Below are 26,420 nucleotides of genomic sequence, written 5' to 3'. Positions count from 1 at the left end.
ACACACACACACACACACACACACACACACACACACACACACACACACACACACACACACACACACACACACACACACGGCTATATATATATGCACACACATATATTATGTAAACACAAACTTTTATTTTGGATGTTGTTAATCAATTGCCCAGCACTACATTTTTATGTATCTTACATTTTTATTTATTCCTGTGATGTTCATTTTTTTTTCTTCGGAAATCATTCTATGCTTACCGGTATTTGATCCTCAAGTGACATTTCTCATCAGTGTTGAGTAGAAAGTTCAAAAGAACAGAATTTATTTGAATAAAAGTCTTTAGCAGCATTACTAAGATTATTTAAGTTAATCCATTTCTTATTCTATTGCTTTTATCAAATATCATTTGCATATGTTTTGTGTGTGTGTGTGTGTGTGTGTGTGTGTGTGTGTGTGTGTGTGTGTGTGTGTGTGTGTGTGTGTGTGTGTTTGTGTTTTAACATTTCAATAAATGAAGCGTTCCTCAGTATTTTAGTTCATAAGACAACAATGTTTTATCATAGATTCTCAAGTTATACAAATGTTGTGTCTGTACAATTGTACAGGTTGTACAGGTATATATTAACAGGATCTCTGTTAATATATAATAATAATAATAATAAAAAATCCTGTATCATTAAGCTCATCAGACATTCACCATTTGAATCACACAAACAGAACTCTTGTGCTCGTGTCAAAATGCAACTTAAAGCTGAAGTGTGCAATTTTTCTCTTTTCTGAAATACTTTCTCTCAAGGAGGTCTATAATACTCGGAGACGTCATCTGTCAGCATTACTTATCTCAGAAGCTGTTGTTCATACTGTAATTTCAATTCTTTGCTTTTGGTTTCGCATGCAGGTTTATTGAGCCAAGCTGAGCTGTGACTGGAGCTGCAGGAAAATGTCACGACAATGCATCAGATTTCATTTCATGTTTATTTTATGCTTCTGCACGGGCAAAACATCTACTATAATATCATTAAATATTCAAATCAGCCTGAAAACTATTATGGAACTTCCATTTGAGGATGCACAGATATCACACACTTCAGCTTTAAATAACTATTTATATTTCATAAACCATACTGCCATGTAAAATTGATCTTCTGCAAGGCGCAGCCTTCAGTGTCCATCACATTTGCTCCAAATGATGTCTAGTGCAGAAAACACCAACCACGTTTCAATCAGATTTCAATCCTGTGTGTGTTTCACAAAGTAGCAGTGCTATAATCACTAACTCATATCTCTAGATGAAATAACACTGATTCCTGTAGACAGCAACATGAAAATAAGTGGAAAAACTGACCACGGATGCTCAGTAAGTGCATTGTGTCCTTGATCACTTTGATTTGCAGGAGAGTACTTGCCTCCACATTATGCTTGTGTATTGAGTAAAATGTAAAGATTGTGTTATATTAAAGGGGTAGTTCACCCAAAAACCCTCAAGTGTTTCAAACCTGTGTGAGTATCTTTCTTGTGTTAAAAACAAAAAAGCTATTTTAAAGAATATTGGCACCCATTGACTTCCATTGTTTTTTATTCCTACTATGGATGTCAACGGGTGCTGTAGTTACAAACATTTTGCTTTTGTGTTCAACCGAAGAAAGAAACTCATACAGGTTTGGGACAACTTGAGGGATTTTGGTTGAACTATCCGTTTAAGCCAGTGTCATGGTGTTCATTTGACTGATAATATGAATGCAGGCTGTGGTTTTCACACTAGGGATTCACAGATGGGTGTGATATCTGAGTCCTGACTGTGCATTGAGCTGAGTCCCGTATCTGAGTCGTCATCGTTCCCGTCACATGTTTTTGAAAGTCCTCTTGCCTGCTCCACCCACACACTGTCCCCCTGGAGTGGAATCAATCTGTCTGTTTCTATTGTGCTTTCCTCTTTCAGCTCCGCATTGTCTGCACTGTCCTCCTCGAAATCCAAAGAGTTGACTTTCTCCATTAAATCCATGAGTTCTTTCTCCTTTGCCCCCCATATCTCCTCGGTCAAGTCCAAATCGTTCCTTATAGCCTCCAAGTCGGTGTTCAGCCGCAGACCGATGTACAAACTGGTGTCCAGTTGGGTTCTGATCCTCTCCTCTTCCAAAAGCAAGTCGTTGTCAGACGACACATCCAGCGCTGGATCGCTCTCTTGAGTCGTGGCTCTGAGAGATGCTTCTGCAGAAGGGCTTTCGTTGTCTTTATTGGCGAGTTCCTCGTGCCTTCTTTTCATCCATCTCTGGTTGAGCTCCTCTTGTATCTCAGTTGTGATGCTCTCCATGAGGGCCTCGTGCTCAGCCAGTTCTTCTTGCAGCTTGATGACCTCCTCGCATCTCCGAGCGTATTCCTCAAACTGGGCGAGAGCTTCCTCTGGACTCGTTTCGTCCCCCTCGCTGACTTTATCAGGGTTGGCGTCCACTAAATACGTATCCTGGACATAGTTGATCCCGTGCATCTTCATTCTATCAAAATGAACTTTGGCCTCATACCTGTCGATTTCCCTGTCGAGCTCTTTTATCCTCTGAATCTGCTGGCGGATGGTGTGATCTTGAGATATGACCAGGTGCACAAGGGTCTCCATCTTCTCCATGCACGACGCGTCCTTGGATGCAGCCTGCGCTCTTTTCTTGTTGATTTTATCCAATTTCCTGAAAGCTTTCCTGACTATCCGTCTTTGTTTTTCCTGTGACAGAGCCATGGTCACTCTCGCGGTGCCCTTGTAGACGCACGGGCTCTCCTTGCTGAGAACTACGCGCGCCTCTGCGCTCCGCGGGCCGTTGCTCGGTAAGGACGCCTCGTTTTTCACCAGCACAAACCGGACGTTTTCTTGTTCCTCTCCCCACGCGCTCCACAGTCGCAGGATCTTGGTTTTGTTGGGTAAAATCCTTTCGAAGCCTCTCCATTTCTCGACGACGCAGTAGGACTGAGGAGAGCCCGAGAGAGACACGCGCGGCTCCAGGTCCTGCTCGTCCAGTAAAACCCGGATCACATCCGCGCAGGTCGTGCGTTTCGACAAGCCCGACACGAGTTTCTCCTCGCGACAAACCCACACTGAAATTTTACTCTCCTCTGCCTCCATCACTCAGCCTGATTTAATGTCCCAACAAGTCTGTAAAAGTTTCCTGGTGCAAGAAATGATATGCAGGTGATATGAAAACTACTGCAAAACGGAAATATCGCAGCCTATTAAATGTTTAAGGTTAATCCACACTGTTGGAAAAAATAAAGTTGTGATGTTGTTGATTCGTTGCTCGTGCTCCAGTGTCGGCAGGTTTGTCAGTCCTCATGTGAGTCTCTGAGAGTGAATGAGCGCAGACGGGACAGCGCTGCTGAGAGAGCGCCACACTGATCACATGACCACACCTGCTGCGGGCACTTCGGTTTAGATGAAATACAACAACAACTTCTAACGAAATAAAAACTGTTTATGTAAAACGAAAAAATTAACCAATGAAATGACAACTCTGGATAAAAGAACACGGATCTGAACACTTAATTTCACATTAATTTATCACATTCACACGTAATAGCCTATATCTTTTATAAAACACTTTATTATCACATATATCATCATCATCGTCGTCGTCGTCGTCATTTTAAAAGTCTAACTATTAGTTTGTTTTCGTTTCATGTCTTGAGGTTTTCTTTTTTTAATTTATTTTTAAATTTTTTCTGCATGTAATATATTTTATAAAAACTCATTTGGGATCATTTTCTTTTTTATAAAAGCACAAATACCCTGACACGTTTCTAAAAAAACAAAAACACTTGATTATCACATATATCATCATAATTATCATCATTTTAGAGCCTAATTATTAGTTTGGCATAAATATTATGTCTTGAGGTTTTAAATGGGTTCTCAAACAAGAATAAATGTTGGACGGGTCTTAATTCTGTCCATGGGGAATTGGGTGGTTGTGTTTTTTTTATTCACGGATCTCTCCAGAACATTTTTGTTCACTGTTCCTTGCTGGTGGAACGATGTCCCCACCTCCACCCGGAATGCAGAAAACTCACCTCTTCAGTGAGCATTTAACCTCATCTTAAAAAAAAAATGTGAGGTTTACAGAGACAACATTTAAATTTGGTTGGTCATGTGATCTCAATATGTCCCCATAAGGCACCTCTCTACAATCAATCATCTTTTATCAGGCTGACTGGAGTCATCTCATGTGAGTGGACATGATTGAAAGTATTATTCACCTTTAACCCGAGTTCATCTTTAACCTGCCGTTCCCAAAAGCAGCCTCTCCCAACCCACAGTGAATTGATCTGCTTAATAAAGGCCAGAGTTTACGAGCCTGACCTTCAGACGGACAGATTTGACGCTAGATATTTTAATAGTTGCATGTTGTTTTAATCTTGAAGGCCAAATCTAAGTTGGTGTATTTGCTTCTTCGAGATGTGCTGCTTTCAGAGTATTGCATTAAGAAATTGAGAAAAGAAAAGAATGCAAATGAATGATTAAAAATGAATTGTTATGTATTTGAATACACGCATACATGTACATACTAAATAAGGATCATTATTAAAAACCGTTCAAATAATATAAAAAAGAAGCAAGGAAATGACAACACTGGATAAACACTGGACCCTTCATTTCACATTATAATCATATACATGTATTACAGTCATACATATGCCTTTAATAAAACTCACTTGAGATTAATTCCCTTTTTTATAAAGGCACAAATACCCTTGCAAGTATCTAAAAAAGAAAAAAAAATACCTCGCATTCTCTATGAAGAAATTATGTATTTTTAAACCTCTTAAACGTCTTCAACTAACAACAAGTTACTAAAAGTCCTTTAGGTTTAACCTCTTCCTGAGAGCGATCCTGCAGCGACACCTGCTGTTCACTATCATTAATGCAACATCCACAATTCATATGAGTAAAATACCGCCCCTAGTGTTCACTGATATTACTGTAACTGCAGTGTAGAAGAGGGCTATACATATGAATGCCTACAGCTTTTATATTTGCATTAAAATAGACATTTCTGTGCATTTAAATTATGCACAAAACTATGCCTTAAAATTGAAAGCTGGGTATCACTAGTGATAAAGTTGAAGTTTGTAAGATTTCTTAACTTATTTTGGTAACACTTTATAAAATAAGTTTTCATTAGTTACCATAGACTAAAAATGAACTGCTCTTCTACAGCATTTATTCATCTTTGTTAATGTAATTTCATACTAATACATTATTAAAATCAAAAGCTGTATTAAATGCACTCTTAACTAACATGAACAATGAACAGCTGTATTTTATTAACTAACGTTAACAAAGACAACACACATACATTAACAAATTAAATAAAGTGTTAGTTATTTCACAATTTCAGCTGTACTGGAGTAAAAAACCTAATTGTGTGGAGACAAGACATGCACTAATGCGTAGATATTCATAAATGATAATAACTAAATGCACTGGTCACGCACCCACGCACGCACGCACGCACACACACACACACACACGTTTTGTGACGTATGGGGACATTCCATAGGTGTAATGTTTTTTTTACTGTAAAAAACATATTTTCTATCCCCTTACACTGCCCCTGCCCTTAAACCTACCCATCACAGGAAACATTCTGCATTTTTACTTTCTCAACAACAAAAAAAAAAACATCCTGTATGATTTATAAGCCTTTTAAAAAGCGGACACACACACACACACACACACACACACACACACACACACACACACACACACACACACACACACACACACACACACACACACACACACACACACACACACACACACACACACACACACACACACACACACACACACACACACACACACACACACACACACACGGCTATATATATATGCACACACATATATTATGTAAACACAAACTTTTATTTTGGATGTTGTTAATCAATTGCCCAGCACTACATTTTTATGTATCTTACATTTTTATTTATTCCTGTGATGTTCATTTTTTTTTCTTCAGAAATCATTCTATGCTTACCGGTATTTGATCCTCAAGTGACATTTCTCATCAGTGTTGAGTAGAAAGTTCAAAAGAACAGAATTTATTTGAATAAAAGTCTTTAGCAGCATTACTAAGATTATTTAAATTAATCCATTAAGGGGGACAGTTTACCCTAAAATTAAAATTGTCATCATTTACACCTTTTTTCTTTCTTCATACTATAGAACTGTCTGTTTGGAACACATCGAGGGTAAGTAAAGGATAACAGAACTTTAATTTTGGGGTGAACTATCCCTTTAACTTTGTTTTCAAAGCCGGTTCCTAAAAGTGACGACAGGGGGCGCTGCAGACTAGCAGATCAATTTAGTGTTACAATCCATCCCTGCGAACATCAATTACAAGCAACATTCTAACAAAAAAAGAAAACCTTTACGCCAGGACCATTCACTCAAAAACGCGTCAGTCCAAAACTGTACAGCTTTCTTCTGTGGAAGATAAAAAAATATTCCTGGAATTTTTGGATTGGCTATTCCTTTAATTTAACAGAGCGAAAGAACATGACCAGACAAGATGTGTTTTAATTATTTATTTTATTCAATATTGTATACATACAAAGTATCTAGAAAGCTACAAAATATCTACCACTTTATCAAGGCGGCATCAAAATGTTACGGAGCAAAGACAAGACCATATGCGATAAAGAACACACACATAATAAGTTTTTTCTTTTCTCTCTCAGCCTTGCTCCAATGTTTTTTCCCCCATCATCAGGGATATTAAAAGATATCACACCTTTGTACCAAGAAAAGCCAGAATATATAATTTTATACAAAGCACCTTTTTACAAAAAAAATCTCTGCACACAAACCCAATATCTTTTATGATACTATCTGAACTAGAGAAAAGTTCACTTTAAAGCCAACATCTTAAATGGTAATGAACATAGGAGGTACCAGTACCTACACACAGACAAAATACAAACATAGATCAAAAAACATAAGCTAAACTGCCGTCATACTGTAGTCCGGATTCCGCTTAAATCCTTATTTAGTGTCCATTACTAGCAAAATAATGTCCGTTTAACATTCATCATTAAAGGCATTAGATCTCAAATCCCTAGAGAAGTAAAGGGGACTGTTAAGGAGGAACTGACATCGCAGATGCACCAGCAGTAACAGTATCACCACCCCAACGGGCTCTGAATATACTGACGCCATCACAAAACATGTAGAACAATACAGGAAGATCTCTATATGAAACGTGAACAAGAGGGCGAAGGTAAGGCAAACACGCAACAATCAACACCGTTTGCCGTTTTGATATTGAGCGTACTTAACTCCACAGTTTACTTTAAGCAGTACAACATACACAGCTGTAAATCTAACTTAGTCTTTCACTCTTTGAGGGTTCCATCCACTTAAATGAACAGAATGAATAAATTATGCAGTGGAGATGATACGGTTTGGTGAAGCCAGCTTTGTCCGTAAAGAACTTACGTGTGACCTTGTGGTTAATATCCTCGACTATCTTTAAGGTCTGAGGAGAAAAAACACCTTTACGTCACTAAATATAGTGTTTGCTATATTCACAAAAAAAAAAAGACATGTAAATGGCTTAACACAAGAAGGAAAAAACACATCATTATGAATTCGGCATTCATAATCTCCATGGTGCTATGAGGTTTTTCACTTTTAGAGTGAAAGTCGCTAAAGCTCTATGTCAGACAAGTCTCACACAGAATGGAACCAAAGTTTTAGAAAGAAAATAAAAAAAAACATGACAGTTTGCCACATCCACTAAATCAAATGCTGATAGATATTTGTTAATAATAATTATTACATAAGTTTATTTCAGAACATCTCCACTTGCTAGCCCAGGTTGATTTTTCTATAAAATTTTTCATGAAGGCAATGTGGTGAATATTTGACCTACATCCACTTTTTTTTTTTTTGGTTTTTGTTCATCTTAAGGATGTAAAATAACAGCAATCTTTTCTAAGCTGGAAAAAAATCGGAACCGAAGGCACTTTCATGCTACAGTGCAGGAAATAAAGAGGAGCTCAATGCGTCTCCAACTTTTTGGTCTTTTCGGATAAAAAAGGCGAGATCAGATACTTTACGTACTGCATGTCTAAATATGTCTTCTATGTGTCTCTGAGAGCGAAAGGTCAACCAAATGGTCAGAGCTTTTTTTTTTAAATAAAGATGACACTTAGGATCTTATGGTGCGGTCACATTTGCAAAATTGCAGCAAAATTTTGAGGATGAAAAAAATGTGGTGGAGAACACGGCCAGCTTACAATATAACTTCTGATCAACCAACAATAGTCCGTTGTCAATAGCATAGTGATCTGAGCAACAGTAAAATGTGACTGCGCATTTAGTGTTACTTCTCCTCCCCTAAAAAAGGCTGTGCTCATCCACGTTGACTTCATACACTAGAAAGAAACTTTATACAGAGTGAAAGTTCAACCAAAAGGCCAGTGTTTTTTTTTTTTTAAAGATGACAAAGTTGGATCTTATGCTGCGGTCACATTTGCAAAATCACTGTGAAATTTCGAGGACAAAAATGTGGTGGAGAATGTGGGCAGCTTTCAATATAACCTCTGATCAACCAACAATAGTCCATTGTCTATTATCAATAGCGTAGTGATTTATAAAGCGCATTTTCCAACAAAGCAGCTTCTGTTGGTCAGTGCGACAAATTCATGTGAACAACTTGAAAATTAGCAAATTATGAAAACTGTGGATTGTCCGGATTTCTATTGGAATGACTGGATTTCGTCAACAAAATTCAGCAGAGCAACAATAAATGTGACCGCAACTTTAGTGTTACTTCTTCCCGAAAAACAACTGCGCTCATCCATGTTGACGTTATACACTTGAAGGAAACTTCATACAGAGTGAGAGGTCAATCAAATGGCCAGTAAAATTTTTTTTTAATAAAGATGACACGTTGGATTTTGTGGTGCGGTCACATTTGCGAAATTTCAAGGGGAAAAAAATGTGGTGGAGAATGCGGGCAACTGTCAATGTGAGCTCTGATCAACCAACTATAGTCCATTGTGTATTGTCAATACTGTAGTGATTTGTAAAGCGTATTTTCAAACAAAGCAGCTTTCTGTTGGTCAGCGCAACAAGTTTGTGTGAATTAGCAAAATCTGCAAGGGAAAACGCCTGGATTGCTATCGGAATGACAGGATTTTGTCTGCAAAATCTCGCAGAGCAGTAAATGTGACCGCACCTTTAGTGTTACTTTTTCCCGAAAAATGACTGCGCTCATTCATGTTGACTTCATACACTAAGGCACTGTGCTGTATATTGTTACACTTTGGCAGGTTTGTACTGTACAATTCCTACAACATGTGACAATAACAAGAAAGTCTTCCAGCTTAGGAAAGAGGTCACAGCTTTAGTGGCATCTTTTGGAGTTCACACAACCATTATTAAGGCTTGCAGTCGTAGAAATCGATTAGGCCACAGAGACATGGGCTGTGTGGGAATGTCAAAGGCAGCGAAGAATTCTGGGACAGGACTGATTCCTACAGAAGATGAAGGAGTGCTCCGTGACGGACGGGTGTACAGCATGTTCAGGGATGGGCATTTTGAAGTGTGGCTTCCCCAGCGGCAGAAAGGCATGTCCGACGAACGGGTCCAAGTGCTCGGGTCAAGATGATGGATAATCCATCAACCCCTTGTAGTTAATGCAGTGCTTCTTGTTTCTAGAGTTATCTTTTATACAAGGCGTTTCGCTGTACAGCCAACAATGATGGGTTGATTCTCTGCGTTTTCTTATTGCAGGTGGTGACACGTGAAAACAGACACGGGTTGGTATAAACTCCTCGTATCACAGTGCAGTAATTCCTCAACGAAAATGAAAAAGTAGCAAGTACAAAGTAACTCTTTTCAAGGGCTGGGCTTATGAATTCCCTGAATTCTCTGAATGTTCAGAATGCGGGAACCTTTGTTTTCCGATGGCCACAAGAATCTTTTTTTAACACCTACAGTAGCTTTCGTTTTAATAAATCAATGTTACAGAATTACATTTCTCAAATACTTTTTCTTTGGGAAAAATACCTGTGAGAATGTATATACATCTGTACACCTACATGCCACTCACACACATTTATGGCTGCACCCATATGTTTTTTTGTTTTTTTAAAGAAATCCAAAATGAGGTTGTTTTCAGATTCAGCCTAACTCAAACCAACCCTTAAGTCTAACGATACTGTCACTTTATATGTATAGTCTACGAATGAATGTTGATTCGGCATTCTTTGACATTCTTTCCTGTATTAAAACATAAAACTGTACCGCCATTCACAGCTGCAGTTAAACGTCAAACACATATTAATAAAGAAATATATATATGTATATATATAATTAGAAGCATCACTCAAATGTGACAAACTCATCTTGAGTGAGTGTTGAGCTAGAGGCACTGCCACTGAACTGAGGTTGAGAGTCTGTGTGAAAGAGCTGCTTCATTCCTTCACTAGTCTGTAGATGTGATGCTGGGCTCCATGCTCGCTGTTTGACACTTCGAACACACAGGCCATGCACAGCAGGGTCTCCTGTGTGTCTCTGTTTGTTACCACCTGAAACAGAGGCGAGAGCAAGAGATGTAGCATTATGTACAGTAAACCACACGAAACCTGTCAAAAACATATTGAGGTTACACTTTACTTTAATGTGTCCCTGTTACAGTGTAATTATATATTTAATTACAGTAATATTAATAAACTACATGTACATACTATAGTATGTGGTTACTATAGTAATTAGGGTTAGTTGCAAGTAATTATGCCTAATTTATAGTAAATTAGGATAGTAAATATGTGTTTAACAATGATACAGTAAAATAAAGTGTTACCCATATTCCTACAAAATGTTTAGAAAATTAAGGACAGCACCCTTCAATTCTCATTACTAGAATGGAAAAAAACAATTTAGCAGTGGCAAAAAAGCAGGCCTATGTATAGAAAAAAGTATACACTCCAAAGATTTAAAAAAAAAAAAAAAATGCAACAAGGATGCATTAAATTGATAAAGGGAGACAGTAAATACATGTATACGGTGAAATAACTTATTTTGAAAAAATTCTATTAATCAAAGAATCCTGAAAAAATGTATCTAATTGTTTAAGCATATTATTAAAATTCTTAAAATTAAGCTGTTTTTAAAAGAAGAAGAAGAAGAAGAAGAAGAAGAAGAAGAAGAAGAAGAAGAAGAAGAAGAAGAAGAAGAAGAAGAAGAAGAAGAAGAAGAAGAAGAAGAAATATTTATTGAGCAGCAAATCCTCATAGTAGAATGATTTTTGGAGGATTATGTGACACTGAAGACTGGAGTAATGAATACATATTTTAGCTTTGACCACGGGAATAAATTACATTTTAAAATATATTAAAAATGCAGTTGTAAATTGTATTATTATTTCACAATATTTCTAAAATATCACAGACCCCAAACTTTGAATGATAGTGTACATCATCGTAGTATTTGGGATTATGTACACTGATTTAAAATAAAAGGTACTTATAAATTATATAAAAAACTACATAGATTTAAAAATAGAATTATATAAAAATAAACACTGAAAAGCAGAACACAATTTATTTCTTTTTTATATGATTGTTCATATTTACAGATCTTTACAAATTGGTAGAGGACAGTCATTTTGTTGCTTTCATTTAAAATATTATAGTTAAAAAAGATTGTATTATAGCAACAATGATAAATGCAAATGACCAGAATTTCAAAAAAAAAAAAAAAAAAGCTGAAAAAATAAAGCTTTTTGGCTCTTTCAAAAGATCTACAACACATGAGTAATGAGAATTTGATGTGGGGAAGTTTTCTTAAAAATTATAGGGTGATGCAAAAAAATCTTTAAGGTTCTAAAATATTTCATTTCTTTATTTTGGTGTGAAATGTGATCTAGATTTTTTTTTTTTTTTTTTTTTTGTGAATGGATTTAAACAAGAAGTAGATTTTTGACTGCATGCATCACACTATGTCAGCGTGTGACTGCATGTCGATTAAAAGCAGATCATTTCTTCTTTTATTAAGTCTTGTACATTTATATAGGGCTTTAAAAACGTTTAAAAGACAAACTTAACTGACCAGATTTGGTGCAATGGTGGCTTGTTAGGTAATTTTGGGACACATTTAAAAAGTGATAATTTTTCCCACATTAGATCGTATGCATTTAGTGCAGTACTGGATCACCTGAGATGGGTACCAGCACCCTTCAACAATGATCACTATAACACAAACAAACATCTTCCCTCAGTCTTTCTATCATAACTAAAACCTCCATCGCATCAGGATGTGAGGGATTTGAGAAACGAGAGCAGGGAAAGTGCATTAGTAAGACCCTCACTATAGGGGAGAATAGGGCTCTAATCCTTGTGTGTGTGTGAAGGTTAGAGAAAGGGGTTCCTCCCCCTTTGCAGGAGATTATCAGGCTTTGCACAGCGCCACAGGAATGCTAGGAATGCACAGTCATATCTGCTCAGAGGCCACAGGCTCCGCCCTGCACTGAGAACATTCACTGATTGGTTTAAACACCACTGATGGACATGCAGACTCACCAATAAGATGGTGAAGTTCTCCAGGACGCTGTTCATCATGTATTTCTCAGGCAGGTGTTTAAGTTTGTGGATGAAGTTGATCATGTATTCACACATGGGAGACCGACTTATTCGGTACACAAAGCGGCCGTTCTCAAAGCGAGCATACTCTGTCTGAAAGGAGAGATGAGAAGGAGATGAGAGGAAAAGTACCGTGGTATATGACACACAAGCAGTCAAAAGTTTAGAAGGATTTTATAATGTTTTTGAAAGAAGTCTCTTATGCTCACTAAGGCTGTATTTGTATGATACTGTATAAACAGAATATTGTGATGTGATATATATATATATATATATATATATATATATATATATATATATATATATATATATATATATATATATATATATATATATATATATATATATATATATATATATATATAAAATACAATGTAATTTATTCCTGTGATGCAAAGATGATTTTTTAATCTGCTTATTATTATTATGTTAAAAAAAAAACTGCTTAACATTTACAGCTCTGGTAAAAAATGAGAGACCACTTAACATTGATTTCACATTTAAACATAATAAATGTCTTAATTGTTTATTTTGGTCAATTGAATGTGTCCTTGCTGAATAAATGTATTCATTACGGTAAAAAAAGTACTTATCCTGAACTTTAATGGTAGTGTATCATGGTTTCCACAACATTGTTTTAACTTTGATAATTATAAGCTTCTAATCAAATCAGCATATTAGAATGATTTCTGAAGGATCATGTGACACTGAAGACTGGAGTGATGCGGAAAATTCACCTTTACTGTCAAAAGGAATAAATTAAACTTGAAACATTTTTAATCATTTTTAACATTTATTTCACAGCATTGCTGTTTTTACTGAAGCGACTTCTTTTATATTTATATTTATATGTCTTTTGTATAGGAGATACCATGTGTTTTTTTTCTGACAAAAAAATGTACAAGTTCTAAAATCACATTATTGATCTCGAAATCTCAACACTGTCTCAAATTGCTTAGATTAAGATACCAGAGTCTGCAATTAAAAATATATTTCTCTAAATATTAAGACTCCATAAAGTGTCCTGAGTTATAAACTTTTTCTCTGGGAAAATGTCTTGGTTACATACAGTATGTAACCTTCGTTCCCAATCAGTTGGCGACTCTCGCCGCCACGTCGGATGACCGATGCATAGGAATCCTATTTGTCATTCATCCGACACGGAGCTGAGAGTGACCAACTAAATGTGAACTCATATTAGAGAGAACATTCAATGCTCCATTCAGATGTTAAATACTGCACTCAAAACGTATGCTCGATATTCACCTCTACTTTCTCCACAACCTGTTTGCCAAACGAGCAAACTTTCGTGGAGCAGGTGATGGTCATGTTCTCCGGGCTCTCGTACTGACTGGTCACTCCATAGAAGGCCCCGGTTTCATCCTGAATGTTGCAGTTTAAGTCAGCCTATGAACCAATGAGATTGAAGCTTTAATTTTCAAGGTCATTAAAAAAAATCTATATCAGAACAAATGGATAGACTTACCAATATATAACATTTAATATAAAACTGCTATCTAATGGGGATTGAAGCACAGCTAAAAGAAAAAACTCAGTTGTTGCAAACATGGAGCATTGCATACTACACTTGTATGGACTACATTTATACATTTTTTATGGTGTTTTTTTTTTTTTGTGTGTGTGTGTGTGTGTGTGTGTGTGTGTGTGTGTATGAAGCTTCTGCAATAGTTTGGTTTTCCGTATAAGCAAAACGTCAAACAGGTTTGGAAGAACATGAGGGTGAGTTTATGTTCATTTTTAGATGAACTATCCCTTTAAGACTGTGTTATCCTTATACTAAACTACCAATCAAGACTATTTCTCCATATTAGTCTATACAAGTATTAAAGAAAAGGCTGTGTTTAAGGTTAGAAATAATAGATTAAATAACTTTGAGTAAAAAGGCACTCAAAAACATTCTGAAAAAGAGCAGAAAAAAGAACAGCTCACTCTCCGCTCTTTCAGTAAGCTAACGCGATTTTCATTACAGAGAAAGCTCAAATATTCATTTCTGACATACTCTCTTTTCATTAAGACAAGCCTGTTACATTTTCACATCACATTCAAGAGAGGCATTATTGTGCAGATCCAGAGTTTCATTTGAAATTCAGATCCCACTGTCACTTCAAACGGAATTTGAGCAGCCTCGCTCCGGCCACGACGAGGCCCACTTTGTTGGTTGCCGCTAGTTAGCATTTCACAAAATGCATGCAATGTTTGAATAGCTATTAGAGGAGCAACCAGGTCATCCAATTGTTTCCCGATATTAAACGGAATAAGTGCGAGCTTTGATCATGGACTCTTCAGCTATGCCGTGCCAAATATAACCACGGCGGTCTGGACATGCAAACAGAGACGGCTGTCTTTAAACCTAAAGTGGCCCAGTGTCTTTAGGGAAATGCATAATTATTCATGCATGTAATCACTCTCTGGATAAATATTTGCGTTAAATAGGCAGTTGTATGGGTGGTAAACATGAACTGCGGTAATTTCGCTCTAATTAGAGTAGAAACCTTGGCACAAGATGGGCATGCATTACACAGCACACTGTAAACGTTTGTTTTTAAGCCTAAATAAAAATACTAAGTTCGTCCTGGACTAATTGTGAGTTATGATATCCTCTTTTGCAGATAATTGCAGGGTCTGTGAATTACTAAACATATGCTTGTTTTTTGCAGGGATTCACTCACCCAGAACTTTATGAGAAAGAATGAATTCTGAGGACCCTTGCCAAACAATTCCTTCAGCCCTCCTTTCTTCTCAGGGAATTTGTCATAAATCTGACGAATGTCCACAGACTCGAGCAGGGCATCGTTGTAAGAATGATTTGTCTGACCGATGTGCACGAAAAGATGCTTGTTATACTGCACAGAAAAAAAAACAAAGGCAACATGTTAGAAACAGGAACACATCTCCAAATTACCGATATTGCTAAGTTTTAACTAGGGCTATAAATCTATTCAATATTGTAAATAAATGTATTGGTATGTTGATTAGCTAAGCTAATTAATCATGATTTATCAAATAAAAAAATAACAATATTTAGTGCGGCCTCAATGGAGATAATTGACGTACATTTCATCATTGTTAAAGACAAGAACATGATTAAATAGACATGACAAAAAGGTCAGTTCATTTATAAAAACAAAAACAATGCTTTTTTGTACGGTGATAAACAGGACAGTGTCAGTGTATTTTGGAGACTTAAAATTGGTTAAAAAAACTATTTATCTGATATTAAAAGAGCAACAAATGTAGGAGGAATAGATTAAACCAGATTTACTGAACAAGGCAAATTAGCATGCTAGCTCAATCCCATAAAAGCGCAGATGGGAGCTGAAAGTTCTGCACATGATCTACTGACGACGCTCAAATAAAAAAGCACAGACGCAGCCGGATCATTTCCACAATGACCAAAACAATCTACCAAGAGCAGCGCAAATTAGCATCTGGTTTAAGACGTGCTTTTTTGAGCGTTAAATAATGACACAAATACCAGAAAATTAACAAGCGCAAACCTTAGTAAATCACCTCACATGATTACTTTAAATACTGTCCTCCTATAAATTTTGCATCTGAAAGAGAAACTCCAACAAATGCATATGCTATTTGATCAGCCGCAAAAATAACCCTGTCCACGATTTATCACTGCGTGTTTATAGTAAGTCCTTGAAGTAGTTGTTTAACGGCCAAACAGGGTTTGGTACTGGTGCAAGCTGTTAGTAAATCTGGCCCTAGATTGTGAAAAGTAGGTGTTGCACACAATAATTCATACTAGAATATGTTTTTAGTCAATTGTAGAGGGAAAAAAAGACAAAATCAGGAATGTGTATTAAGAAGTAAACCAGCTTCAATTTTAATTTTGTCTTTAAGAATGGCATACAAAAGCTACTCACAGAATCTGGATCTCTCTGGTGCTCCAGAAAAGCAGAGAATTCCACAAGCCTGAGTTTCGATGTGCCAATAGATCGGCCCTGCCAGGCAGGAACTGTGGGTGCCGGTGCTGTCGCGGGCTCATAACCTACACATACACACACACACACAAACAAACACACACACAGAAAATTAACTCTTTTAAACAAAAGGAGTGTGGAATCTGAATGTAAATAGATTTTTTTAAACAGCAAATGGTGACATACTTGAGATTGTTGTTGTGACTGCTGGCTGGATAGGGTACGCTTGCTGGGCAAATGGCTTGATGCTAAAACAAAGACAAAGGCAAACTAAGACCGGGAAAATGAGCAGTCTAGCGGCACTACATACTGAAGAGATTAAGAGGGTTATACAGCAAAGAAGAAACAAAGCTGCACAAAGTATTCAAACTTGGATTCAACCTATCATTGCCTCTGGAAAGGCTTCCTCTATTGCTGATCCCTCTGAGGGAAAGAGAGAAAGCTGAAAGGGTCAGGGAAAATACAGATATCAAGAAGAAGAGAACGACAATAAAGCAGACAAAACAGAGACAGAAGGAATAAATCAGCTTTGCATTTCCTGAAGGAAATGCCAGTGCTTGCAAGGAGAGCAAAATAACCATATAAAAGTTTTAGGATATAAATTTGTTTCCGTGGAAATGAAAAGCTGAATCAGTTTCTCACCAGCTTACCCCCCTCCTGCAGTCACATTCTTATAATTTCATTAAATACTGATACTCTCTTGCAAGTCAGGACTGGCAAAAGAAATGGCACATTAAATATCAAAAAAGTTTACTAATTCACAAGTGCACATACTAGAAAGCATTAGCAGTGCACATACAATGTTAGTTGGCAATAATCTGGGCTTTTTGCTGCAAAGAACTAGTCTTGCATTGTGCACTTTGTTTCAAACAGCTGTATATGTTTAAATAGATGCAAGAAAAACAATTATATATGTCACAATTTAATATGCAAATATTATTATACAAAGAAGCAGAAGAACAAGAATCAGAAGAAACAATGTGCAGAATATGTTGCAGGAAAAGAAAAATGTGAAGAAGTATCAGAAGGTGAGGATGAAGATGTTGAAGAAGATGCAAAAGAATACTAAACAATTAGACTGAACAGTGGGACAGTTAGATTGAATAGTTAGACTGAACAGTGGGACAGTTAGATTGAATAGTTAGACTGAACAGTGGGACAGTTAGATTGAATAGTTAAACTGAACATTAGGACAGACCAAACAGTTAAGACTGAACATTAGGACAGACCGAACAGTTAGACTGAACAGCAGGACAGTTAGATTGAATAGTTAGACTGAACATTAGGACAGACCGAACAGTTAGACTGAACATTAGGACAGTTAGATTGAATAGTTAGACTGAACATTAGGACAGTTAGATTGAATAGTTAAACTGAACATTAGGACAGACCGAACAGTTAGTCTGAACAGCAGGACAGTTAGATTGAATAGTTAGACTGAACAGTGGGGCAATAAGACTGAACAGTGGAACAGACCGAACAGTTAGACTGAACAGGTGGACAGACTGTACAGTTAGAACAGTCTAACTGTCCCATTATGGAAGAAGAAGGTGCAGATAAAGACTGAAGAAGATGCAGAAGAACAAGAAGCAGAACAAAGAAAGAAGAAAGTGGTGGTGCAGAAGGTGCAAAATAAGAAGGGAGAAGAACATGCAGAAAAAGAAGGTACAAATGAAGATGATGAAGAAGTAGATACAGAAAGAGAAGAAGGTGGTGCTGAAAACAAAGGTGCAGAAGAAGAAAGTGCAAAAAAGGAGAAGAAGAAGAAGCAGCAGAAGAATGTTTGATGTGCCTTGAATGCACTGTAATAAGAGGAATAGCTCTAGTGGGACAATAGGAGCAAAACTTCTAGAGATACTCACTCTTGTGAGGATCCAGGCTGGCCCGTGGATATCATGCCCTGCCAAAACTAGAGAATTAGACAAATAAATAGACAACAAAACACAGCCTATCCACACACATACAAACCGTCTGAGCACTCTAGATACACAAGTTATCACATTGCCATTGAAAATTGAGGTGTACCATGTGCCATGCAGTCTAGTTATCTTGAGTGTGGCATTAGTGGGTTTATCTGATGAAGGCAGGTGATGGGGCACAGCTCTGAGGGTGTGTAATGGGATTGGACCTGACGCAGGCCGTGTGGCTGAAGTAAGTGTACTGATAGGTGGGTGCCAGAGGGCGGTCTTACCCCTGCTGCTCCGGGGAAGGCAGGACGCGGGATGCCCGGAAGACCCAGTTTGTTGTGGATGGCTGTTGCAGAGACGATCTGAGCCGAGGACATGGAGGCCATACTCTGAAGAGCTTTGTCCTTCACGCTCTGATCCTTTAATAGCATTTAAAAAAGAAATTAGGACTCAGAAAGGGATGGACACCGTGAGCTAGGGGTTAAACTGTTTCTGCAACAAAACACGGTTCATTACACACATTTGTATCATGGTTCATCTCATGTCTTACAAGTCTGAGACCAGTCTAAATGCTTCTTGAATGTTTTTATTATTATTATTATTATTATTATTATTATAAAATTGTTTGAAATAATTAAGATTTTTTATGGTTTTTGAAACTTTCTTATGCTCACTAATGCTGCATTTTTATGATCCATAATACAGTAAAAACAGTAATATTATGAAATTGTATTACAGTTTAAAATAACTGTTTTCTATTTGAATATAGTTTAAAATGTAGTTTATTCCTGTGATGGCAAAGCTGAATTCCCATCAGCCATTAATCCAATCTTCAGTTTCACATGATTTCCGCAAAAATGTTAAGCAGCAAAAACTGTTTTGAATGTCAATAATAATCAGAAATGTAATAATGTAATAATAAAAAATTCAGCTTTGCTAGGAATAAATGACATTAAAAGACATTACATTAGAAAACAGTAATTTTAAAGATGAATGATATTTCTGAGTATTACTGTTTTTCTGTATTTTTAAAAAAACAAACAAATAAATAAATAAAAGACTTTGGAAAAAGATTTAAAAAATCTTAACTATTCCAAATTTTTAACAAATAGAGTGAAAATGAATTGAAAAATAAAATGTAACATGTAAAATAAACAAATGCAATAAAAATGTAATTTTAGACCCCCTTGTGAATCCAATAGAGTGAAGTTCGCTGTGATAAGAGTAATAACAGGTTAACCTGCAATAATGACACTGCGAGTGAATATTTGTGAAGCAGTGGTCTTAAGTAATCACCACAAACAATGAAAGTGTAAAAATATTTCTATATTTACTGAATTGTGACCACAGAACCGTGATACAAACCGAACCGTGAGACATTTGAAACAATCGCCCCCCTGCATTGAACACAGGACAATAAAGCAGCCCACGCGCTCACACACAAAGACCACAGACAAGAAAGCATGTTGAAAGATTCTTCAGACCTATAAAGCCATTGATCTTAAAAGGAATGTGCTAGCATTAAAGACGGAAAGTCTGAAAAGAGCGAAAGCCTTCAGTGCAGGGAACGGGAGATTATAATGTTTAATATCGAGGGCAGAGTGAATGAGAAGTGAATTTGATGTCATATATTCTCTTGCAGCTCCTACATTTCCAATAAACTGCATTGTGTCTGTCGGGAACAAGGGTTAAATAATATTAACTTTTTTTTTTTGCAGTGTGTAATGTTCTCATTCTAAAAGATCCTATCAAGGTCACCGTACTGAGATGAAACAGTACAGATGAGCACATCAGAGAAAAGGGCCTGAAGGACATCACTTTCTCCTTAACTGTGTTATTATCACAAGGAGGCTAAAGACGATATCTGTATATAGAGTTTAAATAACTTAAGGAATGTCTCTGCATAGACGTATGTCTAAAAATGCTAATTTAATTAACTGAGCTAAAGAGTGTATGCCTAAGTTCTACAAAGGCAAACACTCCACGTGCTTATTGTAAAGAGTGCATGGCCATATTCGGATGGAAGTCCTGCCACTGATCATGTTAAACAGCCAGTGAATGGAGCAGAACTGCATTGAAAAGACAGTGAAAGGTGCATAAGCTGAGGATGAACATGCTGGGAGTCGCGGCTCACGTATGAGAGAGTGAGAGCTGCTTAGAGAGAGGCGGAGAGGCTCAGAGCTCAAGCAGGTGTTTAGCAGCTGCTATACTGTGACGGCGACACGTTGATGCACAGTCAAGAGCACTGAGGAATCGTACTTACCATGCTTGTCACCTAAATGCAAACAAACAAGGTTACATTGTCAATTTTCAATTCACACTTTATGGCAAGTTAATTCAAACTATTTATAAGTGTGCTGGGAGACTTGTTAACAGATTTACAGACTGATTTCTGCTGAAAGACCAGCATAAATTGTGTTTTGGATTTGTAGGCTTCTTAACAAGTTAGGTCACTCAAAAATACAAATTCTGTCATTAATTCCTCACCCTCATGTCATTTCAAACCCTTAAGACCTTTGTTCATCTTCGGAACATACATTAAGATTTTTTCGGCCCCCTGATAGACAGCAATTTAATTTACCCTTTCAAGTTCCACAAAGTAAATGGTAAATGGACTGCATTTATACAGCGCTTTTAACAGACCCTATGGCCATCCAAAGCGCTTTACATATTGCCTCACATTCACTCATTCACATACCGACGGTGATGTCAGCCATGTAAGGCTCCAGCTCATCGGGAGCAGCTGGGGTTCAGTGTCTTGCTCAAGGACACCTCGACACTCGGTCAGGTGGAACCGGGGACAGAACCAACAACCTTCTGGTTTATAGACAACCTACATGAACCACGGAGCCCCTGCCGCCCCAAGGGTAGTAAAGGTATAAAGGTAGTAAAGACATAGTTGAAATAGCCCTTAAACCTTGATTTTATAAAGCGACAAGAATACTTTTTGTGCACAACAAAAATAACGACTTTATTCAACAATTTCTTGTCTGTGTCATTCTCCTACGCAGTTGACGTAGTAAACGTCAGAACAGCGGCTCACCATTGGCCAGCTCCTGCAATTAGACAGGATTAGTTTTACTGGGTAGATGGCGTGATGTAATTTAACACATTTTTTATAAAAATGTTGTGCCTCTGACAATTAAGTGCTTTCAACCTTTTTTTAATCTGAATGGTAAGCAGAAAACACTTTTGCTACAGACTTGTCCCGTCATCTAGAACGCAACTGAATGCTTTTTCAAGCTCCTCCATACTTGTATTTGCACGGGATTAGTATTACTCAAGGTCATTTTTCCGGATGGTTTTACAGAAGGTAAAAGTTGCTGTAATCTTTATTGACATTGTCCGTAATTGTTACTGAGATGGCCCATTCAGACAGGACTAAAATCACTGATAAACTCTGGTAATAATTATAAATTATTATTTTGTGGGAGTTTAGCACTTCACTTCATAACATTAAGGCTGAACCGCTGGAGTCACAATGGACTCGATGTCTTTGCTGCCTTTCTGGGACTTGAAAGTGGTAATAACGTTGCTGTCTATAGGGGGTCAGAAAGCTCTCAGATTACATCAAAAATATCTTCATTCGTGTTCCAAAGATGAACGAAGATCTTACTGGTTTGGAAGAACATAAGGGTGAGGAATTAATGACAGGGTTTTAATTTTTGGGTAAACTAGCCCTTTAAGTAGTTTGATTTGGTTAGACAGTTTCCACCATGTTAATTGTCTAACACCGTGCTCACACAACCTGGTATGTTGCAAAGCTAGACTGCTTTAGACAAAGCTAAAGTTTTTAATTTTAATACAATTTTGCATATGTAACACATGAATGAACCCCCTGTAGCAGATCTATACAGGTGGAGCTGGGGAAGGTGAAGGGTTTCTAAGACTGCTAACAGCAACACTACCGGTATTTGTTTTGAGTGTTGGGCCGCAGCTCATTGGCCAGTGCAACCATGTTACTACAGCTTTGGGAAACAGCTGTGACTAGCTAGCTAATTTCTTCAATGATGCTTCATACTATAGAAGTAAAGAAGCGAGTTGTCGTTGTAAGGTAAGCGTACCCCTGATTGGTCCATGGTTAGGTCGCGTGCAGCTTTGACGCTTTTAAGCGACTCAATTAAAGTTGCCACCAGCTGGTGAAGAGGGTGCTGACCAGTACAGAACCAGTTCTAACCATCATAAACTAGAATTGAAATTGATGCTGGTCTTTTCATCAGGGATATATCAAAATGACTGAAATTTTGGTTCGATAACACCGCTTTGCTGAATAATACTAATTATGAATATGAATATTGTGAATTCTGAATCTTTATTTTATAAATGTGATTTTTGTTATATGCTAAGCCCTTTGAAGTCACACATGCTAATACTAAAACCAAGATTAAGGACTCAGTGTGAGAGCTGGTCAAGCAGATGAACTGCAGAAAGCATCTTTAGGGAAGATTTATAGCTGATAATATGGCAGTTTGAGATTACTGTGGCTAGGGTTTCATTACAGACCAGCTCAAAGAGGGGCACCATAATGACAGTCATTTCAGTCAACATGTCTCAGATAAGAGCACACTGGGCAGGTTTACTATAATGCTACGCTGCAAATGGCAGGAGGGAGCTCAAATTCTTCCCCGCTCCTGATTTCTAATTTGCTTTAGATGAGAGTAGACAGAGACCCATACAAAAGCTGGCTGTTTTTACTCAGGCAGCCGCCAGTGTCCCTGAAAGACCAGCCATTCATGGCGGAAATGCACACAGACGCTCCACTAGGCACACACACACACACACACACACACATATACACTCGCACACAAATGGGGGAGTCATTAATCTATCTGAGTAAACTGGGAACTGTGGAAAAGTGTGCTGGTCAAAAGGAGTTAGTCATCACCTCACAAAAAGAAAGAGAACAAAACAGAAGGAGATGGAGAAGTCAGACCAACCTCAAGGTCTTTTCAGTAAACACAGACATTAGGAAATGACCCTTGCAGATGTATCTTAAATGACAGGTCAATTTATTATCAGATTATCCCTTCCACAAAAGGCACCTTTTTTTGTAAGCCGCAGCCTTTGTGGATGAGATGCATTTGATGTAAGGTGATTATATGCAGCACACTTTGCTGTTTATATGGCTGAATCACACAGAGGGAGGGGGGTGGAAATGGTAGGAGAGAATGTGGTGTTTGGGGGGGTGATTTCAGTAGTTTCATTAATGCAGCATAAGGAAAGCGTTTGACGGCCAGTGGGTTACTGGGAAAAAAAAGCCAGGAGAAAGAGCGAGAAGAGAGGGGAACGCCACAAAAAGCATCTGAGCGACGGCCCTAATGGGGCTCTCTGGGCCAGACTTCTTGTGCAGAGCGTTTGGGAAGAACAGATGACCTCATTAAACTCCAGGAGAGGTAAAAGGCAAAGCAGTGCTCGTTTTACTCAAGACTGTGCTCTTCCTGTAGTCATGTGGCCGCTCGTGTTGTTTAAGCCAGAATCCTGCTGAACTCTGACCTCCAGCTCTCAGCCATTCTCACCAGCTGAAGCATACTGCCAGCATGATACACTCCACACATGACACACACACACACACACACACACACACACACATGCAAACATGACAGAGAAATGAATTCATGTGACCAGCAAAGTGCATTGTGCTTCTGAGTCTTTGTTTCGTCAATCAATCAATCAACTTTATTTATATCGCACTTTTACAATGAAAAAGCAGCTTCACTGTGTTAAACAGGACAATATTGCAACAAAATTTGATTCGGCTGTACAGTCGTTCTGGAGAAAACAATGATGTTATCAGCTTATTTTAATTTATCATATAGCGACAATGTCATATAATTAATTCTAGTTTACATACTCTTTATTTTGTAAAGGCAACTATAAGCCAAAAGTTGATGTCGTGAAAGTTTGACACACTGACTGTGTCACTTTCAAAGCATCCTGACACATTGACAAGTAACACTCAACCAATGGTGTTAGTCTGGGGGCAAGGCTAGATGTTTGCCTGGCCAATGACAGACAGGTTGTTTAGAAAATCTGCGGACACTTAGAGGACATTTACACGGCAACGATGCACTAAAAACGGAAACGTTTTCTTCGTGTTTTTCGCATACAGATGACAAGGTTGTCAACACAGATCCGCGAAAATGGCTAAAAGCAGCTATATTATTCAGTCCCTCCCATCAGGATTTTGCAATATTTTGTCGTTTTTTTGCTATCAAAATCACCATATACCATTTTGAGGTGGTAAATTTACAGAAAATTTCCGGATACTACATTTACCATAATATGTATTACTCTATGTTAGATACACAATAGTCATACATAACTATAAAACAAAAAAAATACATAAAAATTGTTTATTTCGTTATCCTTCAAAAAAAGGCATGGCAAGATCACTTAGGGTGGAAAAAGTGACCAAAATATTATAGGTAAACCATCGCTTTAACTTTCACACAGTCCACATGTGCATGCACGTCATCTGTCACCTTGAGAAAATAATTCATTACAGCTTTAAATAAATTAGGGTTTATATGATATTATTATTTTTTGTGATAAAAAATAAAAAAACTGCTCTTTGAAACCCATTTTCAGGCCCCCAAAATGCTGTTGTCGTGGCCAAAACACATACCGGTACATAGTTTTCAGTTTTTAGTCAAAAATAGTGTTAAACCACTTAGATTATTTTCAAAATTCATTCTGCAATTCTTTTAACATTAGCAGTACAGATATTACAAACTTCATATTAATGTTTAACATTTTATTCAGAAACGAATTAGACATGTAAAAAATTCAGTAAATTTAATGTAAATAAAATCCGGACATGCACAGATATCAGAGTTTTTTTATATGCATTATCTATTTTTATATATATATATATATATATATATATATATATATATATATATATATATATATATATATATATATATATATATATATATATATATATATATAAATAGATAATGCATATAAAAAAACTCTGATATATATATATATATATATATATATATATATATATATATATATATATATATATATATATATATATATATATATATATATATACATCTTTATATGTGCGATATAATTTAATATCTACAGTACATGTATTTATCATTATATATGTTTTATAGAATATTTCCTTATACCATAAAGATTTATTTTGTGAAATTCTAAAAATGCTTTCCCTAAAATTACAGGGATAGAAAACTGGGATTTATAAAACCTCAGCTCCAAGTCACAGTGAGCGGCAAAATTAGCTGCATTACGGAACAAACTTAATAGTTGCCTTTTCTCTCCAGAGCTATAGAATTTCACATCCATATTAATTTCCAAAGCATACGGCTCTTTTCCGTTTCGCGGCGTGTGCCAACGGTTACTGCACCCCTGCTATATTTAACCAGGAGTCGGCGTGGGACCTATAGCGCTAGACTCAGAGCAAACACGCACTTAGTGGTCAGTGAAACAGAGAGGAGAAAACGGCCCTGACGAGCATGAAAGGAGGATGCACATCGGGGACGGAGTACAGGCGTTGAATTATGTATGCTAAACAGGCCGTCGCATGCGAGGGGATCTAGGTTACAGGAATTAGAGCAACAAGGCATTCACAGGAAACAGGAAGTGAGACGCATGGCAACCACAAGCCCAAAAGCAGAAAAGCGCATACCTTTAGCTTGGAATGAAATTCACGAGATTTCCTTCTGGCAAGAACCTGAATGTGACTAGACACCTGCGGGGTAGGGGAGGGGAGGAAAACAAAGGAACAGCCTGTAACCATGGCGATGAAAAGCCCCCCTGCAACTGGGCAGAGCCAGACGTACCTTGATGGCAGCTTGGATTTCTCGAACTTTCTTTCTTGCTAAGACCTGTATGTGACTAGACACCTCCGTTTTTCAAAACAAAACAAGAAAAGCAAAAAGAAAAGAAAGCAATCAAGATTTACAGACATTTTTAA

At 37.3% G+C, this 26,420-nt stretch overlaps 2 protein-coding genes across 7 annotated transcripts in view; both read right to left on the bottom strand.

The window, feature by feature from the left end:
- Positions 1-935: 935 nt before the first annotated feature.
- rassf10b (Ras association domain family member 10b) lies at positions 936-3,320 on the bottom strand. Its single transcript, XM_067448484.1, has one exon. It carries the CDS (start codon positions 3,086-3,088, stop codon positions 1,733-1,735), a length of 1,356 nt encoding a protein of 451 aa, XP_067304585.1. The 5' UTR covers positions 3,089-3,320; the 3' UTR covers positions 936-1,732.
- Positions 3,321-6,531: 3,211 nt separating this feature from the next.
- The window catches only part of tead1b (TEA domain family member 1b), an 81,499-nt gene continuing 61,610 nt past the window's right edge, over positions 6,532-26,420 (bottom strand). For 2 of the 6 annotated variants that reach the window (XM_067459910.1, XM_067459997.1), the window contains exons 5-15: positions 26,287-26,349; positions 26,133-26,195; positions 20,733-20,744; positions 18,754-18,888; positions 18,425-18,471; positions 16,749-16,810; positions 16,506-16,630; positions 15,300-15,473; positions 13,876-14,016; positions 12,550-12,702; positions 6,532-10,557 (exon numbers count right to left, since the gene is read on the bottom strand). In XM_067459910.1, the coding sequence (XP_067316011.1) occupies positions 10,444-10,557; positions 12,550-12,702; positions 13,876-14,016; positions 15,300-15,473; positions 16,506-16,630; positions 16,749-16,810; positions 18,425-18,471; positions 18,754-18,888; positions 20,733-20,744; positions 26,133-26,195; positions 26,287-26,349 (1,089 nt within the window). In that variant the 3' untranslated portion in view covers positions 6,532-10,443. The remainder of the gene's footprint in view (positions 10,558-12,549; positions 12,703-13,875; positions 14,017-15,299; positions 15,474-16,505; positions 16,631-16,748; positions 16,811-18,424; positions 18,472-18,753; positions 18,889-20,732; positions 20,745-26,132; positions 26,196-26,286; positions 26,350-26,420) is intronic. The other 4 variants (XM_067460086.1, XM_067460253.1, XM_067460165.1 and 1 more) reach the window with 4 other exon arrangements.

The sequence above is a fragment of the Pseudorasbora parva genome, chromosome 1, assembly GCF_024679245.1.
Source record: "Pseudorasbora parva isolate DD20220531a chromosome 1, ASM2467924v1, whole genome shotgun sequence".
Classification (NCBI taxonomy): Eukaryota; Metazoa; Chordata; class Actinopteri; order Cypriniformes; family Gobionidae; genus Pseudorasbora; species Pseudorasbora parva.
This window is presented reverse-complemented; position numbering and strand designations above follow the sequence as displayed.